General features: G+C 39.6%; 10 protein-coding genes across 10 annotated transcripts; 9 read left to right on the forward strand and 1 right to left on the reverse strand.

Moving 5' to 3' along the window:
• Positions 1 to 664: 664 nt before the first annotated feature.
• L201_002531 (uncharacterized protein) lies at positions 665 to 1,258 on the forward strand (the record flags this gene model as incomplete). Its single annotated transcript, XM_066218307.1, has 1 exon — positions 665 to 1,258. The coding sequence occupies one exon, from the start codon at positions 665 to 667 to the stop codon at positions 1,256 to 1,258; it is 594 nt and encodes a 197-aa protein (XP_066074404.1).
• A 1,095-nt stretch (positions 1,259 to 2,353) lies between these two features.
• L201_002532 (uncharacterized protein) lies at positions 2,354 to 2,932 on the forward strand (the record flags this gene model as incomplete). Its single annotated transcript, XM_066218308.1, has 1 exon — positions 2,354 to 2,932. The coding sequence occupies one exon, from the start codon at positions 2,354 to 2,356 to the stop codon at positions 2,930 to 2,932; it is 579 nt and encodes a 192-aa protein (XP_066074405.1).
• Positions 2,933 to 3,623: 691 nt separating this feature from the next.
• L201_002533 (uncharacterized protein) lies at positions 3,624 to 4,181 on the forward strand (the record flags this gene model as incomplete). Its single annotated transcript, XM_066218309.1, has 1 exon — positions 3,624 to 4,181. One exon carries the CDS (start codon positions 3,624 to 3,626, stop codon positions 4,179 to 4,181), a length of 558 nt encoding a protein of 185 aa, XP_066074406.1.
• Positions 4,182 to 5,241: 1,060 nt separating this feature from the next.
• L201_002534 (uncharacterized protein) lies at positions 5,242 to 6,444 on the reverse strand (the record flags this gene model as incomplete). The annotated part of the gene is made up of 6 exons (XM_066218310.1): positions 5,242 to 5,594; positions 5,683 to 5,757; positions 5,867 to 5,963; positions 6,016 to 6,159; positions 6,225 to 6,251; positions 6,328 to 6,444. 6 exons carry the CDS (start codon positions 6,442 to 6,444, stop codon positions 5,242 to 5,244), a joined length of 813 nt encoding a protein of 270 aa, XP_066074407.1.
• Positions 6,445 to 7,024: 580 nt separating this feature from the next.
• L201_002535 (uncharacterized protein) lies at positions 7,025 to 9,876 on the forward strand (the record flags this gene model as incomplete). Its single annotated transcript, XM_066218311.1, has 5 exons — positions 7,025 to 7,459; positions 7,525 to 8,185; positions 8,274 to 8,758; positions 8,813 to 8,982; positions 9,048 to 9,876. The coding sequence occupies 5 exons, from the start codon at positions 7,025 to 7,027 to the stop codon at positions 9,874 to 9,876; spliced, it is 2,580 nt and encodes an 859-aa protein (XP_066074408.1).
• A 725-nt stretch (positions 9,877 to 10,601) lies between these two features.
• L201_002536 (uncharacterized protein) lies at positions 10,602 to 13,719 on the forward strand (the record flags this gene model as incomplete). The annotated part of the gene is made up of 11 exons (XM_066218312.1): positions 10,602 to 10,623; positions 10,759 to 11,224; positions 11,342 to 11,452; positions 11,586 to 11,995; positions 12,095 to 12,306; positions 12,369 to 12,425; positions 12,513 to 12,702; positions 12,764 to 12,919; positions 13,008 to 13,227; positions 13,306 to 13,519; positions 13,603 to 13,719. 11 exons carry the CDS (start codon positions 10,602 to 10,604, stop codon positions 13,717 to 13,719), a joined length of 2,175 nt encoding a protein of 724 aa, XP_066074409.1.
• A 435-nt stretch (positions 13,720 to 14,154) lies between these two features.
• L201_002537 (uncharacterized protein) lies at positions 14,155 to 15,829 on the forward strand (the record flags this gene model as incomplete). The annotated part of the gene is made up of 4 exons (XM_066218313.1): positions 14,155 to 14,340; positions 14,407 to 14,734; positions 14,799 to 15,321; positions 15,379 to 15,829. The coding sequence occupies 4 exons, from the start codon at positions 14,155 to 14,157 to the stop codon at positions 15,827 to 15,829; spliced, it is 1,488 nt and encodes a 495-aa protein (XP_066074410.1).
• Positions 15,830 to 16,609: 780 nt separating this feature from the next.
• L201_002538 (uncharacterized protein) lies at positions 16,610 to 17,073 on the forward strand (the record flags this gene model as incomplete). The annotated part of the gene is made up of 4 exons (XM_066218314.1): positions 16,610 to 16,632; positions 16,695 to 16,754; positions 16,830 to 16,963; positions 17,027 to 17,073. The coding sequence occupies 4 exons, from the start codon at positions 16,610 to 16,612 to the stop codon at positions 17,071 to 17,073; spliced, it is 264 nt and encodes an 87-aa protein (XP_066074411.1).
• A 380-nt stretch (positions 17,074 to 17,453) lies between these two features.
• On the forward strand, positions 17,454 to 19,065 carry L201_002539 (uncharacterized protein; the record flags this gene model as incomplete). The annotated part of the gene is made up of 5 exons (XM_066218315.1): positions 17,454 to 17,636; positions 17,692 to 18,019; positions 18,095 to 18,626; positions 18,703 to 18,856; positions 18,925 to 19,065. 5 exons carry the CDS (start codon positions 17,454 to 17,456, stop codon positions 19,063 to 19,065), a joined length of 1,338 nt encoding a protein of 445 aa, XP_066074412.1.
• A 513-nt stretch (positions 19,066 to 19,578) lies between these two features.
• On the forward strand, positions 19,579 to 21,159 carry L201_002540 (uncharacterized protein; the record flags this gene model as incomplete). The annotated part of the gene is made up of 7 exons (XM_066218316.1): positions 19,579 to 19,747; positions 19,875 to 19,994; positions 20,085 to 20,297; positions 20,381 to 20,493; positions 20,562 to 20,782; positions 20,878 to 21,040; positions 21,130 to 21,159. 7 exons carry the CDS (start codon positions 19,579 to 19,581, stop codon positions 21,157 to 21,159), a joined length of 1,029 nt encoding a protein of 342 aa, XP_066074413.1.
• Between the last annotated feature and the right edge of the window lie 290 nt (positions 21,160 to 21,449).

A 21,449-nucleotide genomic window follows, 5' to 3' on the forward strand; every position in this document is an offset into this window, starting at 1 on the left:
TGAGTAGGAGAATTTGCTTGGTCAGGCGTAAGATATGCGATCCCCTGCATACTATGAATGAAACCTCATGTCTTACTTTGTATGCAATACCTATACTTGAGTACAGTATGATCGCCCCAGCTTAAAAGCGCGATGTGGCACGTTGGCGGAAGCACAATTGGTTGTCTGACTTTTAATATTATACAAATTTTCATGGTTCTATACATCATTGTCCTTTTCTTTCTTGTCTTCCTTAATAGGCTTTACACTGTACATGTATTCTGCCTGATATAAACAACCTGCAGCATTTCAGTTGGAGGTGATTCTTGTGATTCCACCTGAAAGGGTTGAAGTCTTGCGTGCCTGACAATCGACCTTGTCTAACTAAAGTTTGTCTGTTCTTGGTTCACTTCATCCTTTTTTCTCAAAGGAGCTGACTAAACGTTTTAGAGGAGGTCATCCTTTCTCAGAATGAGACATTTTGGTGCCATAGTGGGTCAAAGGACTGCGTAATCAGAGGTTCAATGCCTATTACTCATCCTGACAGCAAGCTCATAGTATAGTACCGGTACGTATGAAATCGACCAGATCGCACTTCACTTTCGCTATCCCAATCTTGCTGAAGTAAGCAAAACACCTCAAACCCTATATACAATACAACTCGAAATATCATTGTCTACAAAACATGTCAAATTATTCCAACTGGCGTGGTACTGGCAATAATACCTACTTCAATCAATCAGTGGCAACAGTCTCAGCAGATCCTACCAACATATTTACCGCCTTGACTTCCGGGGCCAAACCTGATCCCGATGCGACTGAATTTTCTGTTACCTTGCGCCCTGGTGAGAGACTTCACCGAAATAGATATAAATTTGAAATGAAAGAGGATGGTTCATCACTACACATCAGTACCAAAGGTATTCCGTATCGATATTGTTCAATCCCACAGTTTGATGGGAAAACTCACAAATCGGGCGCCATTCACAACTTTCGGGCTTTTTGGGATCTAGAAGAGCTCACTAGTGTCGAGGAACCTTCCAAAGGAAATAATCATATCACTTACAATAGCAATAAAGAGACCGATTCTGAAAAAAAGAGGAGACTGGCGAACAAAATTAAAGTGGAAGGATGGCTTGATAATCATACTGACACGATGGACTCACTAACTGAATTAGAGATACCAAAGGACGATTTGGCTGAGCAACAAGATTCATACGTGGGAATTACAGGGAGAAGTCAATCTGTTGATGGCTCGAACGATCTATACAATTCTTAGAAAATCTAGAAAAATGAAAATATGTTCCTTTCAGCCTAGAAGCTCGTTGTCTTCTCATAAGAACATGATGTGATGTTTGTAATATTTCTTCTTGCTGCAAGTCCGTACTTGATCGGGATGCTTATCTAAAGAGTACATCCAGAGCCACGTCTTCTCAATTCCATACATATATACAACCGTACGTCCAAATTGTACATCGATGAATAACCTTGTCGGTATTACCACAATCATTCGAACCCCCAGACGAAAATTCGCTAAAAATGTCCGTTCATTCTGCAATCGCAACCAAATCGACTCTATCACATGCCACAGATTCAATCGAGAATATCAATAGCTTTCGCTTAATGCTCTATGGTCAAGCGATTGAGGGGAGGAAGGCACCTTATGATTTCAACCCTGAAATTGATTCATCAAGTATTGAAATCAATGTCCATCCAGGCGAGATCTGGAGTATTAGAAAATACACTATTTATTCGGCACAAGATGGTAGAAGCCTTGATATTTTCTACAAGCCCACGGGTCAAAGCGCAAGGTTAAGTACAGATGTCGAAAAGAGCATTGATTTCGGAGCACTGCATACTTTCTCACTTATTCGTCGACGGGACGACAACCAATCAATCGCAAACTAAAGATCTTAGATCGATTGGAGGTATTTTATGGTAGTTTACAAGCATGCTCCACAGATTTTCGAGAGACTGTATGCTCGTGCAAACGCGTAACGTAATTTCTTATAAACAGCTAGTTATGCAGATTTTCTGCTCGAGTACATGAGTGTTCTCGATAAATTAGGTATATTCACTTCGTAACTTAACCAGCGCGGTATGCTTGTGAATGACGTATGATAGATCCTTTCGACTATGATCTGCTTTCGGTGATCCTTTCTAACCTTTCCACTACCAGGTTTCATCGTATATTTGGAAGGTCTTTACAATATATGTTATTCGGATGTCTAATCTGAGCCATACTTGGATAGGGGTCGTTTCCAGTGTTGGTGGACTGTAAATTCTTTTTCTATTTTGGCATATCTATCTAGCTTGCCTTGTAAAGCTTTCGTCATTGATTCTCGTCCTCCGCCACAGTATCCCATTGCGCATCATGCCATACATATCCGGTGATGCAAAAGTGCCAAGTACTGCTACTATGGATCACCCACTCGAATCCAATGTAGGCCAACGCTCAAACAACTCATCAATCAGAATCATTGCCGTACCTGCTAGCGGTATGACTAGGACACTATGGGATGTATCTCAGACGGTAGAGCTAGGTTTCAATTTCCTGATTCAGCCAGGAGAGACAGTACTAAGTCATCAGCCAAGATATACCTTCACAGCCTCCCAACAAGGTGATTCAGTCAATATCTATTATAACGCCGGAACTTCTCAAGCGAGAACTACGGATCCTTCAAATGCGGTAAATACGGAATATAGAAAAGTTGACTTCCTGAATGCTGAACATGATTTCAGGGGTATATTGGCCGATGGTAGCGAGGTAGGGATACACTTATACACAAACGTCGATCCTGAACAAGAAGTCTCAAGAAGAAGTGATGGAAGTAGATCAGCTATGTCAACTGCAACTTCGCAGAACGTCTTTGGAATGGGTCGAAGAGGCGCCATAATATCTATTCCCAAAGGAGATTGGGAGAATTATGTAAATGACGAAGATCAGAGGTAGTAGGTGGAAGGATTGTACATGATACGTGACTGACGATCAGATGAATGTCTTTGGTTGGCAGAGGTGGTGCGAAGTACAGGAAAAAAGGATGAAAGTTCTTTGAGATACCGCAGCAATTCTTCATTCAGAAAGTGTACTCAATTTGATGGAGCGTTTGATCCTCCTTTGACCCAATTTTCAAACGCTGAGTATAAATACGACCTGATTGCGACGTCATCTAAAAAGCGTTATTTCTCCCGTTCACAAATGTAATCCCAACAGAGAGAAGACACTCGGAGCGTCGAGGAGCTGCAGTTATACCGTCGTAAACACCTTGTTTCAGAAAATTGCATTAGGTCCTGATTGTACTGAAGTAATGAGCGAGGGAGCCGACTTTTCATTATTTCTGGTCGGGATACATCACTTCTCGTTCTCCGACTTGCCTAAATGAACCTCGGTCATGTTGATCGGCAGACGGACCGAAGGAGGAATAGTCTACTCAATCTCACTAATTTGTACATTCTGGACTTTCGATAAAAAGACATCCCAGTCCAGAACCCATAAACTTCTGCATATATAAACACTGCAGTGCAATTCATATCTTGAGACAATCCCGTTTAGACTCACGCGGAATCATCTCTCTCAACAATCATTCATCAACCATTTCTGCCTGGTCACAATCGAGCTAACAGCGTAAATATTGCTATACACCATGTCCTCAGGCTCATCCAGCCAGACTACCAACAACGTATCAATTGCTACCATCGCTATCATATCTAAAACCGAAACACAAAGACCCGTGACATTCTCTTTACGTCCTGGTCAATCCTCTAATATGGAGAACTGTAGATACACCTTCAGAGCGAGTGAATCTGCCGATCACGTTCGAATCACACGAAAACCCAAAGCCAGTGATTCCATAACCGCAATCGTGTTTGTACCTGCCTCATGCGGTAGAGAGTTCAATTGGGATGTCACTGGTGCTCATAACTTCAAGGTCAAGTGGAATGATCAAGTATACTTCGATAACCCCCGAAATATGTCGGATATTATCGATGTTATTGACAATTCAAGACGTCCCGGGAGTGGAAAAGACGAAATTGTAGCATTCAGGCCTCCCGGTACAGAGGCAGAAATTTTTACCATAGCTAATAATGGTAGAGTAAACCCAGGTAAAGCTAGACCGTTGGTCTCAAGTGGTGAATATATCACGAGTATGGTCACATCCGGAGGGTTTAATGACTTAGAGTATGATTATTGGGACGAATAAACCTAATCCACCATGTCAGACAATATCAACGAAGTGTTTAAAGTTCTCAGTAATTCTAGGTAGTTCTGTACGTTTTGGATACCGCAAGAGTATGTTACAGGAAGAGTCATGCATACAGGGTCGAGGTGATCTGTCATCAGCTCTTGCTCGCCGGGAACCGCCTGTTCAGCGGTCACAGCAGATCATGAAGCCTTACTGATGACGACATAGTTGATGAAACGAGCTGATATAATGACTTCCTTTAACATTCAACCAAGAGAATATGTCGCCTTTATGCATAGTATTTCACCGTTTCAAATTCCTCGTTGTCTTCTTTATAACTAAAACAAGCACGTTCTATGACATCAAAAAAGTTACTAATATGTCCGGCATGCCTCTTGTGGCACAAGGACCTTTCACGAGATCTTCTTTTCTTTTGTACGACACAACCGTCAGTGAAGGCCTTAGATTCATACAATGGATCAAGATATCGCCAAAATTCATGCTTACATTCTGTCTCTGTGCAACTCACTATATGTACATGGGCACTGGTACAGTATTTACTGTAGTCGTATCATTCCCACAGTATCGCTTACTCCTACTGATATCATTGTTCTCAATACAAAGATTAACCTCATTATCCTCGATCGTGTACAAAACAGACATCCTCGGCCGAATCGAGGAAGCTAGAACTCTCAGACCTCCGACGATGTCTGGGAAAATCTACCAGATTCTGTTTGGAATAAGTAAACATGTGATTTAGCTGAGATGGCCAAAATTACGCAGTATACCAAAGACCACAGTTCCGATATAACTCATAGGATATAGTACCCGTTACACATGCATGTAATTGTAAGCTGACACAGTATTATTACCCCAACCTTGAGTGCATTGGTAGCCAGCAAGTCAATTTTTCATATAAAGTTATACTATGAGGCATTATGTATGGAAGTGTTCGATCCACTAAAAGATCTAGTTTCCCAAGACTGAGTCGATAGTATGAGTGTTTGGAACAGTTGGAGTTGCGACGTTAAGGGTGTTGCGGAAATGTTTAAAAGGGTCATTCTGCATCCTTTCTGATCTACGTAACAAGAACCTTCTCTTTCAGATCCCACAAAATCAACTTTCCATCACTCGAAGTCCTGATCTCGAATTCCCTCCTTTCTTTCATATATATACCATGTATTCTGAGTACTTCACCTGAGTTTATAGGTTTATTTTCTACTAAATCGTCTATTTCCCCTTTTTCAATGGATCTATCTAACCTCTCTGCTTCTTCCTCACTTATCGGCGTTATAGTTGCTGATTGACTTGATTTGTGTTCTGCTGTTTTGGCTTTATCGTCTTTGTACGCTTGATGGATGGATCTTAAAAGATGGGCTGCTTTATGTCGTACATCCGAGGATAATGTTGGCGATGCTATAATCGTCGCGACTGAAGTCACAAGAGAGAGAGGAGTCTAATTTAGTCATCTTGCTATGAATGGACCTACAAAGGGAAAGTCGTAAAATGCAGAACTCACCTTCCCTTTGTAATGCTGTTAGACCACCTAGCTCTGCTGAGAGTTTGTCTATAGCCTTAGGTAGAGCTACCGACGCTAGAAATGCATGAAATCAGCAGCTGAACGCCCTAATACGACCATAACAGTAGTAATTCGCATTTAAACTCGTTTGACTGTGAATGAAGGAGGTGGAATCGATGCTCACATATTTTCGCTATAGTTCCCGAATTCGTCAACAAAGCACCTTTGGTAGCCGTTAAACCTTTCGCTAAGTACCCTCCAGCGACCGAAGCAGCAGCAACCTATCGAGATAATCAGGTCATGATCGTAATTTGGGAGAAGATGCTGACTTACTCCTTCTAGTGCAATCGCTTCAGGTATCAAAGCAGCACCAGCCGTTGCAGCTACTGCCGCTACGGCTAGAGACAACAATGCTATTGTAGCTGCTGATTTCAGCACTGAGTATTGAGATCTCTTGGTTCCATCGTCTAGTATGGCCTATCTCACATGTTATTGTCAGACAAGTGTTCCAACAATTATTGCCTACTAGTATGCCAACATACCTCTAGTGTGAACCAGACCTTTCCAGGCTACCACAGTAAGTACATTAGCATTGGCATGTAAGATCGACTGTCTATCGTGGCTTTAACCTAAGCAGAAACTCACCTTAAGCTTAATGGTCTGTCCAGGCTGAACGCTGTTCTCGAAGTGTAAAGCTGTTACTTGCTTCAAACAAATATTGAGTGGATGAGCGGTGTTATTTGTCACGCGACACGAAGGCATGTTCAAGGAGTGGCAACGTGATGAGTTCTTTGCGCAAGGTAATGATGTCGAATGAGCAGAGTGACCAATGCGTACTTGATGGACTATATATAGATTCTTTTGGTCCTACGTCAGTATAAGAACCTTGATGCTGCTTAACAACAATAACAAAGAGAAGGTTATATTTAGTTGTGTTTCATAGTTGCTGTGAAGGATAATGGACAACCTCCACATACAAACTCATTTGTTATCGCTATTGTGTCATGTACACGTGGTTATCCCTGAAACCCCGGTGATGGCGATTTAAGCGATCTTCAGTGATAAGTCGCATATGACCGCCGTCATACAGGCAATCATCATCATCATCATCATAATCTTGACTGCTGGAAAGTGGAACCACCTTTTCTGCCCGGGATAATTATTTATTCAAATAGGGGAGCATGCAGCATTCGTCTCCCACACGTATGAATTGTGTCTTTCAACAATTGTCATAACATATCTCTGAGCGTGTATTCTGTTATCATCGACTGATATCATCCAACTCATCAAAGAAAATCAAGTTCTGCAGTTGAACACCGCTCACAAAATCGATCTCTGTTCAATGGTTCCACCGCCTACACGATCACCTGTCACAGGTAATGAAGTACCACCACACTATATTCACTCGGATACGATAAACTTTCGCGATGTTCACGGTAGATCATTGATATTAAGAGGTATTAATTTAGCTGGATCAGCTAAGAATCCTAGAGGTCAACCTTCTCATATAAGAGAAAACTTTTGGGAGTCTGCAGAACAAGGTAAAGGCGATTTCATCAACACCACTTTAAATCTAGATGATGGTTCAGCGGATGTACATTTAGCTAGATTAAGAGCATGGGGTTACAATATGTTGAGATATATTTTCACTTGGGAGAGTTTAGAACACGAGGGTCCAGGTAAATACGACTATGAGTATATGGATTATACAATAAAAGTATTAAGGAAATGTAAAGAATGGGGCTTTAAAGTGTTCATGGATCCTCATCAGGATGTTGTGAGTTGTACTATATGCTACTCGTATCTCATCAGTGTTGTGAGTTGTTTACACTTTGATTTTAGTGGTCTCGATTTACTGGTGGATCAGGAGCACCTTTATGGACATTATATGCGTGTGGTATAGATCCACAGGGATTGACACCTACAGCATCAGCATATATACATTGTGAATGGCCCAATGCAGAAAATCCTAAACCTGAAGAATTTCCTGCTATGATATGGGGAACAAACTACACAAGATTAGCAGGTCAAACAATATGGACAATGTTTTTTGCCGGTAAAACATTTGCACCAAAATGTATAATTGATGGAAAAAACATTCAAGATTATTTACAGGATCATTTCATCGATTCGTGTGGAGAGTTAGCTAAAAAAATCCAAACCGATGCACCAGATTTATTAGATGAATGTATAATTGGTTGGGATAGTATAAATGAGCCTGGAGAAGGTTTGATTGGACATGAAGATCTATCAAAAATACCAGATGAACAACAGTTGAAAAAGGGGCCTACACCAACTCCTATTCAAGGGATGAAATTAGGTATGGGTCAACCGCAAGAAGTTCAGATCTGGAATTTCGGTGCAATGGGTCCTTATAGAGGTGGTCATGAATTGATAGATCCAAAAGGTAAGAAACTATGGTTGTCAAAAGAAGATGAAGTGACCAGAGGTGGTGGTAAATGGGGATGGACAAGAGGTGATAGTTGGGAATTAGGTACATGTAGTGAGTATATCGACTTCAGCCTGTACCGGTTTCTGAGTCTATCATCGTTAGACCCGTAAATGCTGACTCTTTGGACATCTTCGATCAGTTTGGGCACAGCACGGTGTTTGGGACGTTCAGACGGGAGATTTACTTCAACCCGATTATTTTGCCACGTCTCCAGGCGATCCTGAACGCAAGATTGATTTTGTAGCAGACTTTTGGTCTATATACTGGTTATCATACTCTTCCAAATGTCGATTACATCACCCTGAAGCTATTCATTTCATTCAAGCTCCTGTGATGAAACCTCCACCTAAGTTGCCGAAATCATTCCTCAAGGATAGAGCATGCTCATCGCCACATTTCTATGATGGGTTGACGTTAATGACCAAACACTGGAATTGGTTCAACGCAGATGCTATCGGTGTAATGAGAAAGAAATATTGGTCGATTGTACAAGCTGTTAGAGTTGGTGAAGCAAATATCAGAAACATGATGCAAGGAGAATTGAGTGTTTTCAGGGAAGATACTCTCGAAAGGTTAGGTACATTCCCAACGTTGATAGGAGAGATTGGTATTCCTTATGATATGGTGAGCTGCTCCCTTCTCGTGTCACTAGGCTCCATAGCTGACGCTTACACATAGGATGGTAAGAAAGCTTATGGATACGTCGATGGAGGAAGAGGTGAAGGTGACTATTCGAGTCAACAAAGAGCGTTTGATTGCTCCATGAACGCCCTTGATGGACCTAATTGCCTAAACTTTACATTATGGACTTATGTGCCAGATCATTGTCATGAATGGAGTGATAACTGGTGAGTCTTTTGATTACATTCTCAAAGTCAGCAAATCTTCACTCAACTAATGTGTCGTTACTTAGGAATGGTGAAGATTTATCGTTATGGAGTCAAGATGATATGCCTCGCGATAAATTCTCGGATGAGTCTCGAACCGCCTCGCCTAACTTCCCCTCCGAATCTACAATGACATCTGCAGCCACTTCTTCAGCAACCCTAGCAGTGTCACCAACAGCTACACCTAAAATACCTTTTACTCCGGAATCTATTTTAGCGGGCGATGTACCACCTTCATTGATTTTGGATGGATCACGAGCAGTAGCGGCATTTTGTAGACCATTCCCAATCAAGACTGTCGGTTTACCTGGTAGGATAGATTTTGATATCGCCACTACAACTTTCAAATATATTGTTAGAGTCAGATCAAACGACATTTCTTCAGAAGAAATCGCGACTGAGATATACGTTCCCTATATCCACTACGCCTCTGATCTGGGTTTAGGTAAATCAAATTCTGATTTAGATAATTCGAAGGTCGGCGAATTTGATCAACAAACTAGATTCTCTTCGAGAAATATATCAAGAGTAGATTTAATCAACGATGAGGATTTACGATTACAAGAACAACAAAAAGGTAATAAGAAAGGAAATGATCCAAGTATAAGAACAGTTAATACTTCATCAAGTGATATTAACTTAGAATTAGATATAGATGTCAAAGTTTCTCATGGACGATATGAAATAAGGGGTCAAAACTTAATTTGGTATTATAATGTTCCTTCTCAAGAAAATGTCGAAGAAAAATATGAAATTCAGATTAAAAGAAATAATGGTTCTTTAAGAAGGGATTTAGGATATGTTCAACAAGGTAGTTGGTTCGATGTATGTCCAAGCGCTTGTACTATTGCTTAAACAATCTTTCTTATTTTTTCACCCTTTTCCCCTCTTACTATCACCGTTATTCTCGAGGTTTTCTGCTATACTTTGGTCTCTCTGCTTCTCCACATACAATGTCGTCTTTCTTCAAATCGCGAACATGCACTAGCTGTATCAGTGTCTCTGATGTAATCTTTTTTGTATTCCCTTGTCCTGCTGTATTTTTTTCGTTATGCATGAATCGGATGGATGATATATTGATTAATTGCATATCTTTTCCAGGTCATGAAAGAAGTTAAAAGAATATCAGGCGGAATCGGGCTATGATGAGCGATTGAAGATCGATCTACCAAGACACTGTATTATTCTGTTTTTTTTTCCTCTGATTGAGTTAATGATTTGCTCAGATATCTATCTCAAGTGATTTTACTTCATTATATACCAGGTTTCCCCGCCTAGAAAGCTTTCGATTGCTCATCTGTCTGTAGCCTTCATCAAGACTGTTATGCAAGGAAGCGTCAAAATATGCATTTGATGCATACACATTTAAATCACTCCAGTTCGACGAACAGCATAGATAATAGGAAAACGACGTTGACAAGATTCTGATTTTCCACTCTATGCTGTTCACCAATTTAAAGCTTTGACCTCCACCATACAAGTCCACCATCGTAATTTGGATAATTACTATTTCTTCTTCACTTTCGTACATATATAGTTCTTGCTACGCATTTGTAAATTGAACACAATATCATGATAATATGACATTGATTAGGTATGCTTGTAGGTATGCCTATAATCGGATTTTGCAAAAGGGTCTTTTCACACAGATCCAGAATACACCAATCACTACGACTCTATCGTCATGGGCTAATCAACAACTGTGCCGTGACGTGAGCTGTGCGATATCGCGATCAGTCAGACCATTCAGTAGCGCAAAGTGTACAAGGAGTAGAATACGATCATTGGGAGGAGACGAGAAGAAAATCCAAGGAGACAATACCGAAGAAACATCGACATCGATCTCATCAATCTCAAATGGAATTAAACTACGACCATATCAAGCACATGCAATACAAGCATGTTTAGAAGCATTATCATCTGGTTTGAAACGAATTGGAGTTAGTTCACCAACAGGAAGTGGAAAGACGACAATGTTTATGCATCTTATCCCACTTATAGCTGAAGATCTTTCAGCTGACAATGAACAAGATACAAATAATTTCATCATCGGTACCGAAAGGAGAAGAGGAAAAACATTGATAATAGTGGGTAGTGTTGAATTAGCAAATCAATCTGAATTAGCAGCAAAGAGAATTTTAGGTAAAGATTGGTCAATAGAAGTTGAACAATCTAAAAGAATTGCAACTGGTAAAGCTGATGTGTGAGTGGAATTTCCCTTTTATTCCGCTTAGAGGCATCAATCAGAATCCTCATTTGGAAGCATAGGTGTAAGGGTTAACACTGATTTCAATACATGCTTCCTTGAATTTTTTTCCAGAACGATAGCAACATATCAAACTCTGAACAATCCCGATAGACTAGCTAAATTTGATCCTAGAGATTTCAGCTTAATCATTGTGGACGAAGCTCATCATGCGGCTGCGAATTCGTGAGTTCCCTTGATCGTTATACCACGACCAGAATCACAAAGTTTATCAAGTTTCAAATTTTACCACAATACCATTACTGATCTTTATCTCTTCACCTCATTTTCTCCTACAACCTGTATCTTTGAAATCTAGTTATTTACGTCTTCTCCATCATTTCAATAAAGATGTTCAATTACCCGATACAATATTACCATTCTCTGCAACATCTAACGAATCCATCCAAGATGAACCGCTGACATCGAAAATTGTGTCGGATGAATCAAACGTACCTATAATAGGATTCTCAGCAACATTTTCCAGACCAGATCAATTAGCTTTAAGTAGCGTATTTGAGAAAATCGTGTTTCATAAAGATATTTCAGAAATGTTAGATGATGGTTGGTTATCACCTGCAAAATCTACAACAGTTTATGCTAAATTGAATTTAGATAACATAGAGACTAACAATCAAAATAATGATTATAAAATTAGTTCACTAGCTCAAAGTGTGAATACAAAAGAGATTAGAGATTTGGTTTTAGGGACTTATTTGCATAAAGCTTGTAAGTCATCCTTACTACCGCTAAGTAATCAGTACTTGCTCTGTACCATGTCAAAGAAGGTTGATGATCTCGAAACTAATCATCGATCCCACAAAATAGCCGATAGAAGATCAACCTTGATTTTCTGCGTGGACCTGAATCATGTGGCTGAATTAACGGATACTTTTCGACAAGCAGGTATAGATGCTAGGTCAATATCGTCACTATCGAAATCTTATCTGAGGAAAGACACTATATTAGCTTTTGGAAAAGGGGAGTTCCCAGTTCTGATCAATTGTGAAGTGTTGACTGAGGGAACAGATATACCTGAAGTAAGCGGAAGGCTTCAGTAGATTTATGATTATTCATTGACACGTCTCAAATTTTGTGCTAGATCGATTGCATTATTTTGGCTAGACCAACACAAAGTCGGAATCTTCTGGCTCAAATGGTAAGTTTCTTTTTCTTAACATTCACAACTTGTCCAAAGCTATCCATTATTTTATACGAAATCTGATTTAATATATCTTCATGATAGGTCGGAAGAGGTCTGCGGCTGTCCCCTGAGTCTGGCAAGAAGGATTGTCATATAATCGATATTGTAGACAGTGTCAACAAAGCAGGGGGAATGCTGGTATCTCCTAGTTTATGGGGTTTGTCACACGAGGACAAGGAAGAACAAGAAAGGCTAGAAAGTAATGGCTCATCTGGACAGACCCAAGAAGACGGTGAGAACTAACCTGTAAACTTCAGTGAAGGAGCGATGTATCTGATGGTTTGGTCCCGTAGTTTCATTGGCATCAGAGCAAAATGATTTTGAAGTGACTTTCATTGATCAGGATGATCCGTTCCAGGTAGCTGGAAGTAGTAGACCAATAGTGGATAGAGCGAGTAAGAATGCATGGGTCGCGTGTGGAAAAGGGAAATACATTTTGGATGCAATGGGTAAGCCGTCTCACAACAAGTTCTCTATACTATCACGAAAACCTCTCTAAGTACTTCGTACCCATTTTGACCTCATATTCCGATTCAGGTAATGGATATTTCGCTATTGATCCTTCTTCGACTACTCCTAATGCCAAACACACTATCACATATCGACCTTCTATCCCACACGAACTTGCTGGACCTAGAGGCTCGAGATCACCTTTTGGTAAGGTTAGAACTGTTGGTTATGCGGATGATCTGGAGCGAGCTCTGCAAACCGGCGATAAGTATGCTGAAAGGAGTTTAGGAAGAGATCGCTATCTCCAGTAAGTCTATCTGTGATTAACATAACCCCTTTAGTCACCTGAGCAGGGTATTTTAGTTGATGATTGCTAAATATCCAGATTATCGAAATACGCTTCATGGAGACAGAAACCAGCATCTGAAAAGGCGATAAAATTGTTGTTGAAATTGAAGGGTGTTGAAGATCCCAATTCTATACTTGATGATCACAATCAAGAAAGATATCTAGAATGGAATGGTAAAACAGCGAATATAGGTAAACTGACTGCAGGAGTAGTATCAAGTTGGTTATGCGCTGCTAAACATGGTGCAAAGGTATGTTTAAACTCACCGTCTTCGATAAGAGAATCGAAATGCTTGAATTGTATGTTCGAGTACTCATTACCGTGATTGAATAGACTTTCAAAGCCTCTGAAGAGAAGAAGATGGAAAGGTTAGAAGCTAAAAAGGCTGCAAAAGAAGAAAAGGCTAGAGCCTTGAGGGAAAGGAATTTACCTTTACCGGGGCAATCTTAGAGAGGAGATGATCTACAATACATCATCCGACTGCCATAAGACTTACACATAGCAAACGATACCCAGCATAATGATAACCAGCATAAAATGGGATTAATAATTCTTCAGACACATACATGCATACAGAAACATATTGATAGTACTACAGATATAATTAACTACTGAGTCATCTATTTGCAGATACCAAGTGTTTTCCACGTTTTCTTCTTTCGGAATGAATTGCTCCAGGTGAAAATTACCCAAGGAACTGATGGTCTGGATGCCAAAGGACCCAATGACGAACCATTGGCTCAATTCTTGTCTGTTTATATGATGATCCATGCGCCTATCTGGAAATTGTACGTTGCATGAGTTCTATTCGAATAATTCGAAGTCTGACCTTCTGATTTTGTAAATTGATTCAATCTTTCGCCGTACCCTTGATACTCACATAACATGTCATTTGTAGATTGTGCTGTACCTAATTGTATATATCCAGCACTAGTAGACGTACCAGTTTGTCGACCATGTGGTCGAAGATACTGTTTTTATCACCTAGATGATCCGGTAAACCCATGTTGGATTCTGGAGAAGCAAGGAAAGAGACAAGGCACATCGCTTAAAGACATGAATCAACCTGAAGTAAGCCTTGTAACTTTTACTCTCCTGAACGATACGAACCATTTCCTAATATGTCTAAAATCATAGGTATCTCAATTACTAGAATTACTCGATACAAAAATCATAACTACTGAAATTGAAGCTTATCTTCCTGGTCGTAAAGTAACCCATATCGACTTAAAATCTACTGAAGAAATGATATTAGATCTAAAAGGAGGCTTCAATCTGATGGTTAGAATCGATTTTGACGATAAATCAAGCTGGTTCATGAGAATACGTAGAAGAGCTGGTAGAAGACCTTATCCTGATGAACCGTTAAGACTAAATTTAGAAAGCGAGGTAGCAACTTGTCAAGCATTATACAATGCTGGTGTATCAGTTCCCCCAACATATCCCAGACCGAAGGATAGTGAACGTAAGTGATATCATCAGTCTATTCCCTATGCATGACATGGAACTGAATTTACCATATATTATAGATCACGCTAAATTGCAATATTGCTATCAAAGGATGATTCCCGGTTCCTCGTGGTCATCTTTCGACCCGATACTATCTTGGTTCAAACCTCCCGAACCCTGCGATAAACCTACACTTAAACATATTACAAGTATCGCCAAATGGTACATCTCACTAGAAAGATGTCAATTTGACAAGATTGGCAGTCCAGTAAATGAAAATGGTAAAATAGTAATTGGACCACTTATTGAACGGCAACCTACCTCAAACACTCCACCGTATTTCTCAGGCCCATTCGATTATGTCAAGCAACGCTACTTATCGATCATCAACTTTCGTTTGAGTTTGTTGAGAGAACGATGTATGGTTAAAGTTAAAGAAGAATTAGAGGTTTATTTTAGCTTATTGGCATTGAAGGAGATTGTCGAAAACTCCCGAGAAATGGAAGGTAATGGTCCATACTATATGAAGCATGGTGATGATCACCATGAACATTTCAGAAGTACGGAAGAGGGCGAAATAACAGGTGTGATCGATTGGGAATGGTAAGTGGTTCTTCAATCGACTTGCAACGCTGAGTAAGCTAACAAAGTAGTTGACAGGGCATATACAACAAGTAAAGCGGAAGCTTTTAGTGCTCCCACAAGCCTAATACCCTCTAGATTATCGGAAACAAGTGACGATGACAACTTATCTGATCGAGAAATGGCTTTGGCAGAAGCTTATAGTTCCCTTGGTAGACCCGATTTAGCTAAATATGTAAGGGAAGGAAGGAAATATTCTAGATTGATTAAATCGATACATCATAGCTGGGCGAGCGTAGAAGATTTTGTAGCTATGCGAAAAGCTTTCTTAGGTATATCAAACGACGAATACGCTTTGTTTAAGACTAGGGACAAATGGATGGAGTATATGAAATTCAAGTATAAGGAGGATGAAGGTCTGACATATTTCCTATCGAATCCTTTACCGGAGCCCAAAATTTCCGAACAGGAGAAGAATGATACTAGTTGTGTTTTCAACCAATATATAATTTATGCACCATTCATATAGAAGCAATTCGTTCATCACTTCTCAGTACAGAATTGACTTCTGATTCATGCACTACAAAGATTAGAATTTCGATGCATATACCTTAAATTGAGTACCGGACATTTCCTTATCATCGTTGTAACGGTAAGTCACGCTCCTCAAAGGACCTTTCCTGGCGGCGATGCTTTGATCTCACTGTTTTCAGCTTGAACCTTGATAGAAACGTGAGACTCCAATAAGCACACGGTCAGCCCATCATAACACACGATTATGAACAGACTACGCACATTAACAAGATTTACAGTGTACTTTATATTACAGATTTTAATGTCTGATTTGGATTCTCTTCACAAAGCCAAACATTGCCATTCCCGTAACCATGTCTTCCAATGCATGTAATTCTCGTTCTGCAGAACGAAAACATGGTTGTGTGATGAATGATAGCGCTAGAAGCATATAAGAACAATGAACTCCACTTTAAGGTCTACTTCGCTTCATCACTTATACACAAGCCAAAAAAGTACCCCTTTTCTTGAACAATAAAAGAAGAAGAAGATTGTTTGATTGATTGATTGATTGATTGGGTTCTAGGCTTTGAACATGCTGTTCTGTCGTTGATATCGCCTGTATAATCATCATCGTATTGATCCGTTTTGGCTACTAGCTATAAGCAGATTGGGCAGAGGCTGAGCGCAGTATGCTTCACCTAACATATAAGAGGTTTTTGACGTTGCTCAACACCTCATCTTTTCGTCTTCCGATTACCAAAGCTTTTGTCATAAATAGTTCCACAAGCGTCAGATGTCACTCAGATATACATCAGAGTGAGCAAAGCTAAACACCCTTACAATATCGCCGCATATTGACGTTGAATTGTTGTTCTTAGTAACACTAAAGACGAGCTCAAAAAGTACCCCGAGCTCTTTATCAAGAATAATAGCTTCTAGTGAGTTTGTTTCCTTGTTAGAATATATCATCAGTGATTTCGAAGAAATCGGCTGATATAGGACGTTCAATGCAGCATCAAAGTCAAGCCTTGGCACGAAGGAGATGTAGAAGCCTGCAGATTAATTATGAATCCACAAAATGGTGGCGATGAATTATGTGGTGAGAATAACGTCACTACTGCCAGTCATGAGTTGATGTGTATCTCTCGTGCGTTTACTTTCGGTGCTTGATCAAGTTGATGTTGTCACTGACCGTGAATGGCTATCACAGATCTTGCGCTGCTTGAAAACGAACCCACTAGAGTCACTAAAGTTTAGATACGCTAGCTGAACTATGACGTATAGGTGGTACTCGAGTAGCAGCGCTTCATATTTCTGGTTTTGTAGAGAATCTAGCTGTTTTCATCAGATATGCATTTTGTACAATAAGAAGTGGTAGATACAGGAAAACAAAAAAAGCTATTTCTTCCAAAGGACCCCCTCGAAAGGTAGAAACAGGGCAATGCGCATGCGCATTTGAGCACGGGGTGGGAACTGTGTGTATATTTCTTTTTATACCATGCATCAAACGATAAAAGTATGCAATGCAAATTGGATTCCAATGTCGTTACGTTGCAGCACCGCTTTCACTTTTTGCACTTCATTTTCATTCTTGTTGCTTATCACAAACCCTACATTGCCCTCACAATCGCTTAAGTATGTCATTCAAAAATTGTCACATACCCAATTGCATATATCAAGCTTTAGGGATCAATAGAGGGTGCCCTTTATGTCGAGATCACTTTTGCTATCATCATCATGAAAACCATAGTTGTCACAAAGGCAAAGAACCTGATGGGTCAGATAAAACTTCTAGTATTGTCGACTGGTATGAACCTGAAGTGAGTTGACATTATCGCACCTACAGAAATGGATAATCATATTGATCTGTTGTAGACATCACAACTTTTGGATTTACTTGATCCCAAGCTCATCAAAGCGGAAGTTGAACAATTAAAACCAGGTCATCAAGTTTCCGAGATTCATATTCCAGCTACTTGGCGCAAATTTGTAGCTGCATCTCAAGGCTCATGTAATTACCATATCAAGATTGATTTCACAGATTCAACATCTTGGATTATGAGAATTAGAAGAAGGTTTTGGAGAAATTACCCGGATGACCCATTAAGAACCAACTTAGCAAGTGAGGTTGCAACTTGTCAAGCTCTCAATAAAGCAGGAGTAAAAGTACCTTACACATATTTGAGACCAGTTAATAGTAATCGTAAGTCATATGCACAGTACTTTCCTCTTCAGTTGCTGTAAGTAAGAGATACATACTTACATGTGATACTCACAGTTCATCCCAAACTTATTTATTGTTATCAAGAATATGTTCAAGGAGATATGTGGCGACCTTTCGTCCGGTTACCTAATATCAAGAAGGATCCTTGTACTTCACCTTTAGATCCTGTATCACTTCATCACATTGGTAGTATTGTTCAATGGTTTTTAAATATGGAGAAGATTACCTGGGAGAACATTGGCTCATTACGATTAGCTGAGAACTCAACTATAACAGTAGGACCCTTGATCGAACGAAGACCTGTTTCTACTGTTCCTCCATATTTTCAAGGGCCTTTCAGAACTTCTCAAGATCGATGGTTGGCTGTGATTGATCATAGAATCAAACTTCTACTTTCCCACAACTTCTGTGAAGCTGGTAGAGAAGTAATGTTTTATTTGGTTTGGATGGAAACTAAGGAATTAATCAAAGGATGCAAAGAGATGGAAAGTACTGGTCCATTTTATATTAAGCATGATGATGATAGATTTGATCATATAAGAGCTAAAGAAGATGGTGAGGTGACTGGAATTATTGATTGGGAATGGTAGGTGATTTACCCTCTATCTTTCATGTTTGAATCTGGTTTAGACTAAAAGATACTGATTGTCGAATGATTATAGGGCATATACTACCAATAAAGAAGAAGCCTTTACAGCTCCAATCGGCTTCGTACCTTCTGAATATCGAGATGGGAAGAATGATAATCTTTCATTCAGAGAAATCGCCATGATTGATATCTATACTTCGCTTGATCGACCTGATTTAGCTGGATATGTAAGAAAAGGAAGAAAATACTATCGTCTTATTGATTTACTTCGACTAATAATCCACGTATTCAAGAGATTAATGCTCTTGAGCGAGCCTTCAAGGATCTACCTGATGACCATCCTGGTCAACCTAATACAATGAAAGAATGGTTGGAGATTATGAAAGATAAGTACAAGGACGACGTAGGATTAAGGTTATTGATGAAACAATGTTAAGTATTTGGCAGGTAGTATGACCAGAGCACAGAGTGCTTTGAATATACAACAAAAGCGTTAGAATGTGATTATATACCCATATGCACAAGTACTTGTATTTGTGATTAGCATTACAGTCTATTTACAATTTACGGCTGATCCGTTCGAGCGTTTCCAAAATAGGATGACTTAACTTCCACTGTATGGTGTGCACCTGAAAGATCAATAACTGACGTACATATTACGTGTTTAATCGCTCAATCGAGGGGTATCGGGTGTAATCGGATCAATCAGTAGTATGGGAATGATGGGAACCTGTGTGGAGTCCCGGTGTGAAATTAACCGGAGTGACCATAACATTTCTGGACGGGGCAACCGAGGTGCGAAGTGACGGTATACAATACCGTAGATCATCATCATCACACAGTCGCACTTATATAGTGCATATACAACCACAACCTATATATAAAACCACTTTCGATTCCGTTTTTCTCCCTTTCGTAATTATCATAACTAAAACAAAACCCAATCAATATGCCTCAACCAGCTTTGGATCTCAATAAATACTTTTCTCAACGTCTTCCTCATTTGAGAGAAGCTTACCCACCTGGAACAGGTGGTACAGGAGCTAGAGATGATGAATTTACTGGTAACTTGAAAGGTGTTCAAGAGATTGAAAACTTTGATGATGAAGTAACTAAATGTATGTAAAATCAGCATTCATTCATTAATCTGTCATGTGTGCTTGTCGCAGTCTTTCGTTTAGAATTGCGAAAAAGTTATATGTACGTATTCCGGAATGACTAACAAACGGTCCTATATACTTTTAGACTTCCAAACCCTCCCTTCGGAGCCTATCACACCTCATCCCCATTATAAATATCCAAAATTCGTAGCTGCTTTAAATACTCTTCCTAACCCTCTTAAAACACCCACGGATTTACAAAAAGGTGAGTTGCTTAGCTTCGTTTCTTGACGACATAGTCTTTTCCAATGTATGAAAGACTTTGGGCTGATCAGTAATTTGACTTTTTCCTTAGCACTTTCATCAATTCCTCTTTTAGCTACTTCAACAGTTCTTACAGCTCTTGATTCAGATCCAGAAGATTTCAAATTCGTTACCGATGCTCAAGCACTTGATAGAGCAGGTTATGAATCAGATGGTGGAATTGATGGTTCAGGTGAAAGTAAACCACTTAAACCAGATTACAAAACTCAACCATGGCAATTCAAATACAGTAAATCACCTTGGGGTAAGTATTCTCATCGATCTCATACGTTAACTTTGTTTTACTTGAGGTCAAAAACTAATTTAGCCTTCCGCTTTGCTATATAGGTTCTGGAGAATTCCTCTTAACTAAAGGTGGTTCAGATGATGTGAAACTTGTTGTAAGAACTATCAATTCTTCAGCTTTCACTCCTGCTGACTGGAAAGAATACATTGTTACTGTGAGTTGAAAGATCTTCATTTTCGACTATTAATGCGCACGACCGACTAATATGGTATTATTGGTCAGGGTCCATACAAATACAACACCAAATCTAAAGCTTCATGGTATTGGTCTAGAGCATGGAGAGCTGCCAATAGATTGAACTGTCACTACTACGTTTTGACAGATTATCAAAGGTGGACTTTTGGTTATTTCAACGAAGATCGAACACACGGTTGGACATCACGCATTTTAGAATACGATGCTGAAAATCCAGCTGTTTTACAAGCCTTATTGTTCTGGACTAGGTGAGTTGTTTGATATTCCTTATACCTAAGCAAATTCATCCATCCCCATTCCGTTGTTACGAGAATATGCTGATAATCTTTTGCCCTGTCAACAGATCCGCTATTGGAGCTGAAAACTCGTTTAAACCTCAACAAAAAGACGTTTCTTCTTTACCTGAATTATTCCCTGCCAACCCAGCAAGAAGAATCTCGGCTTCAGGTAACAGAACTCACCAAGTCAGAGACCAAAATAAACCTAGAAAAGCCAATGAAAGTGATGTGAGTATTTTACATGCCTTGATACTACATGGCGACCTTTCAAAAGATCGGTAAGCTAAAGCAGGTGCATTTATATTTATCTCTGTTAGATCGAAGAAAGTGATGCCGAAGATGCCTAAGCCACTCGAGGTTAGCTAGCTGAAAATAATCTGTACAGCATGAATCGGTTAGATTAAACGTTATCTCGACTCAGGTGTAGTCAAGCGAAGCAAGTGGCTTTCTTGTCTACCTCTATGCATAACATATGGAAAAAATGATTTCTCCAACTTTTAATGCTATTGCAACACATTGTCGAACTAATGGACTAACCGATACAGCGAGCATTTGTTGTTCCGATAAATGAAATGCTTGAAATGCATGTATGGATATTATACTCTATACCTTTATATTATACAACAGCCATTGTCTA

The sequence above is a fragment of the Kwoniella dendrophila genome, chromosome 3, assembly GCF_036810415.1.
Source record: "Kwoniella dendrophila CBS 6074 chromosome 3, complete sequence".
Taxonomy (NCBI): Eukaryota; Fungi; Basidiomycota; class Tremellomycetes; order Tremellales; family Cryptococcaceae; genus Kwoniella; species Kwoniella dendrophila.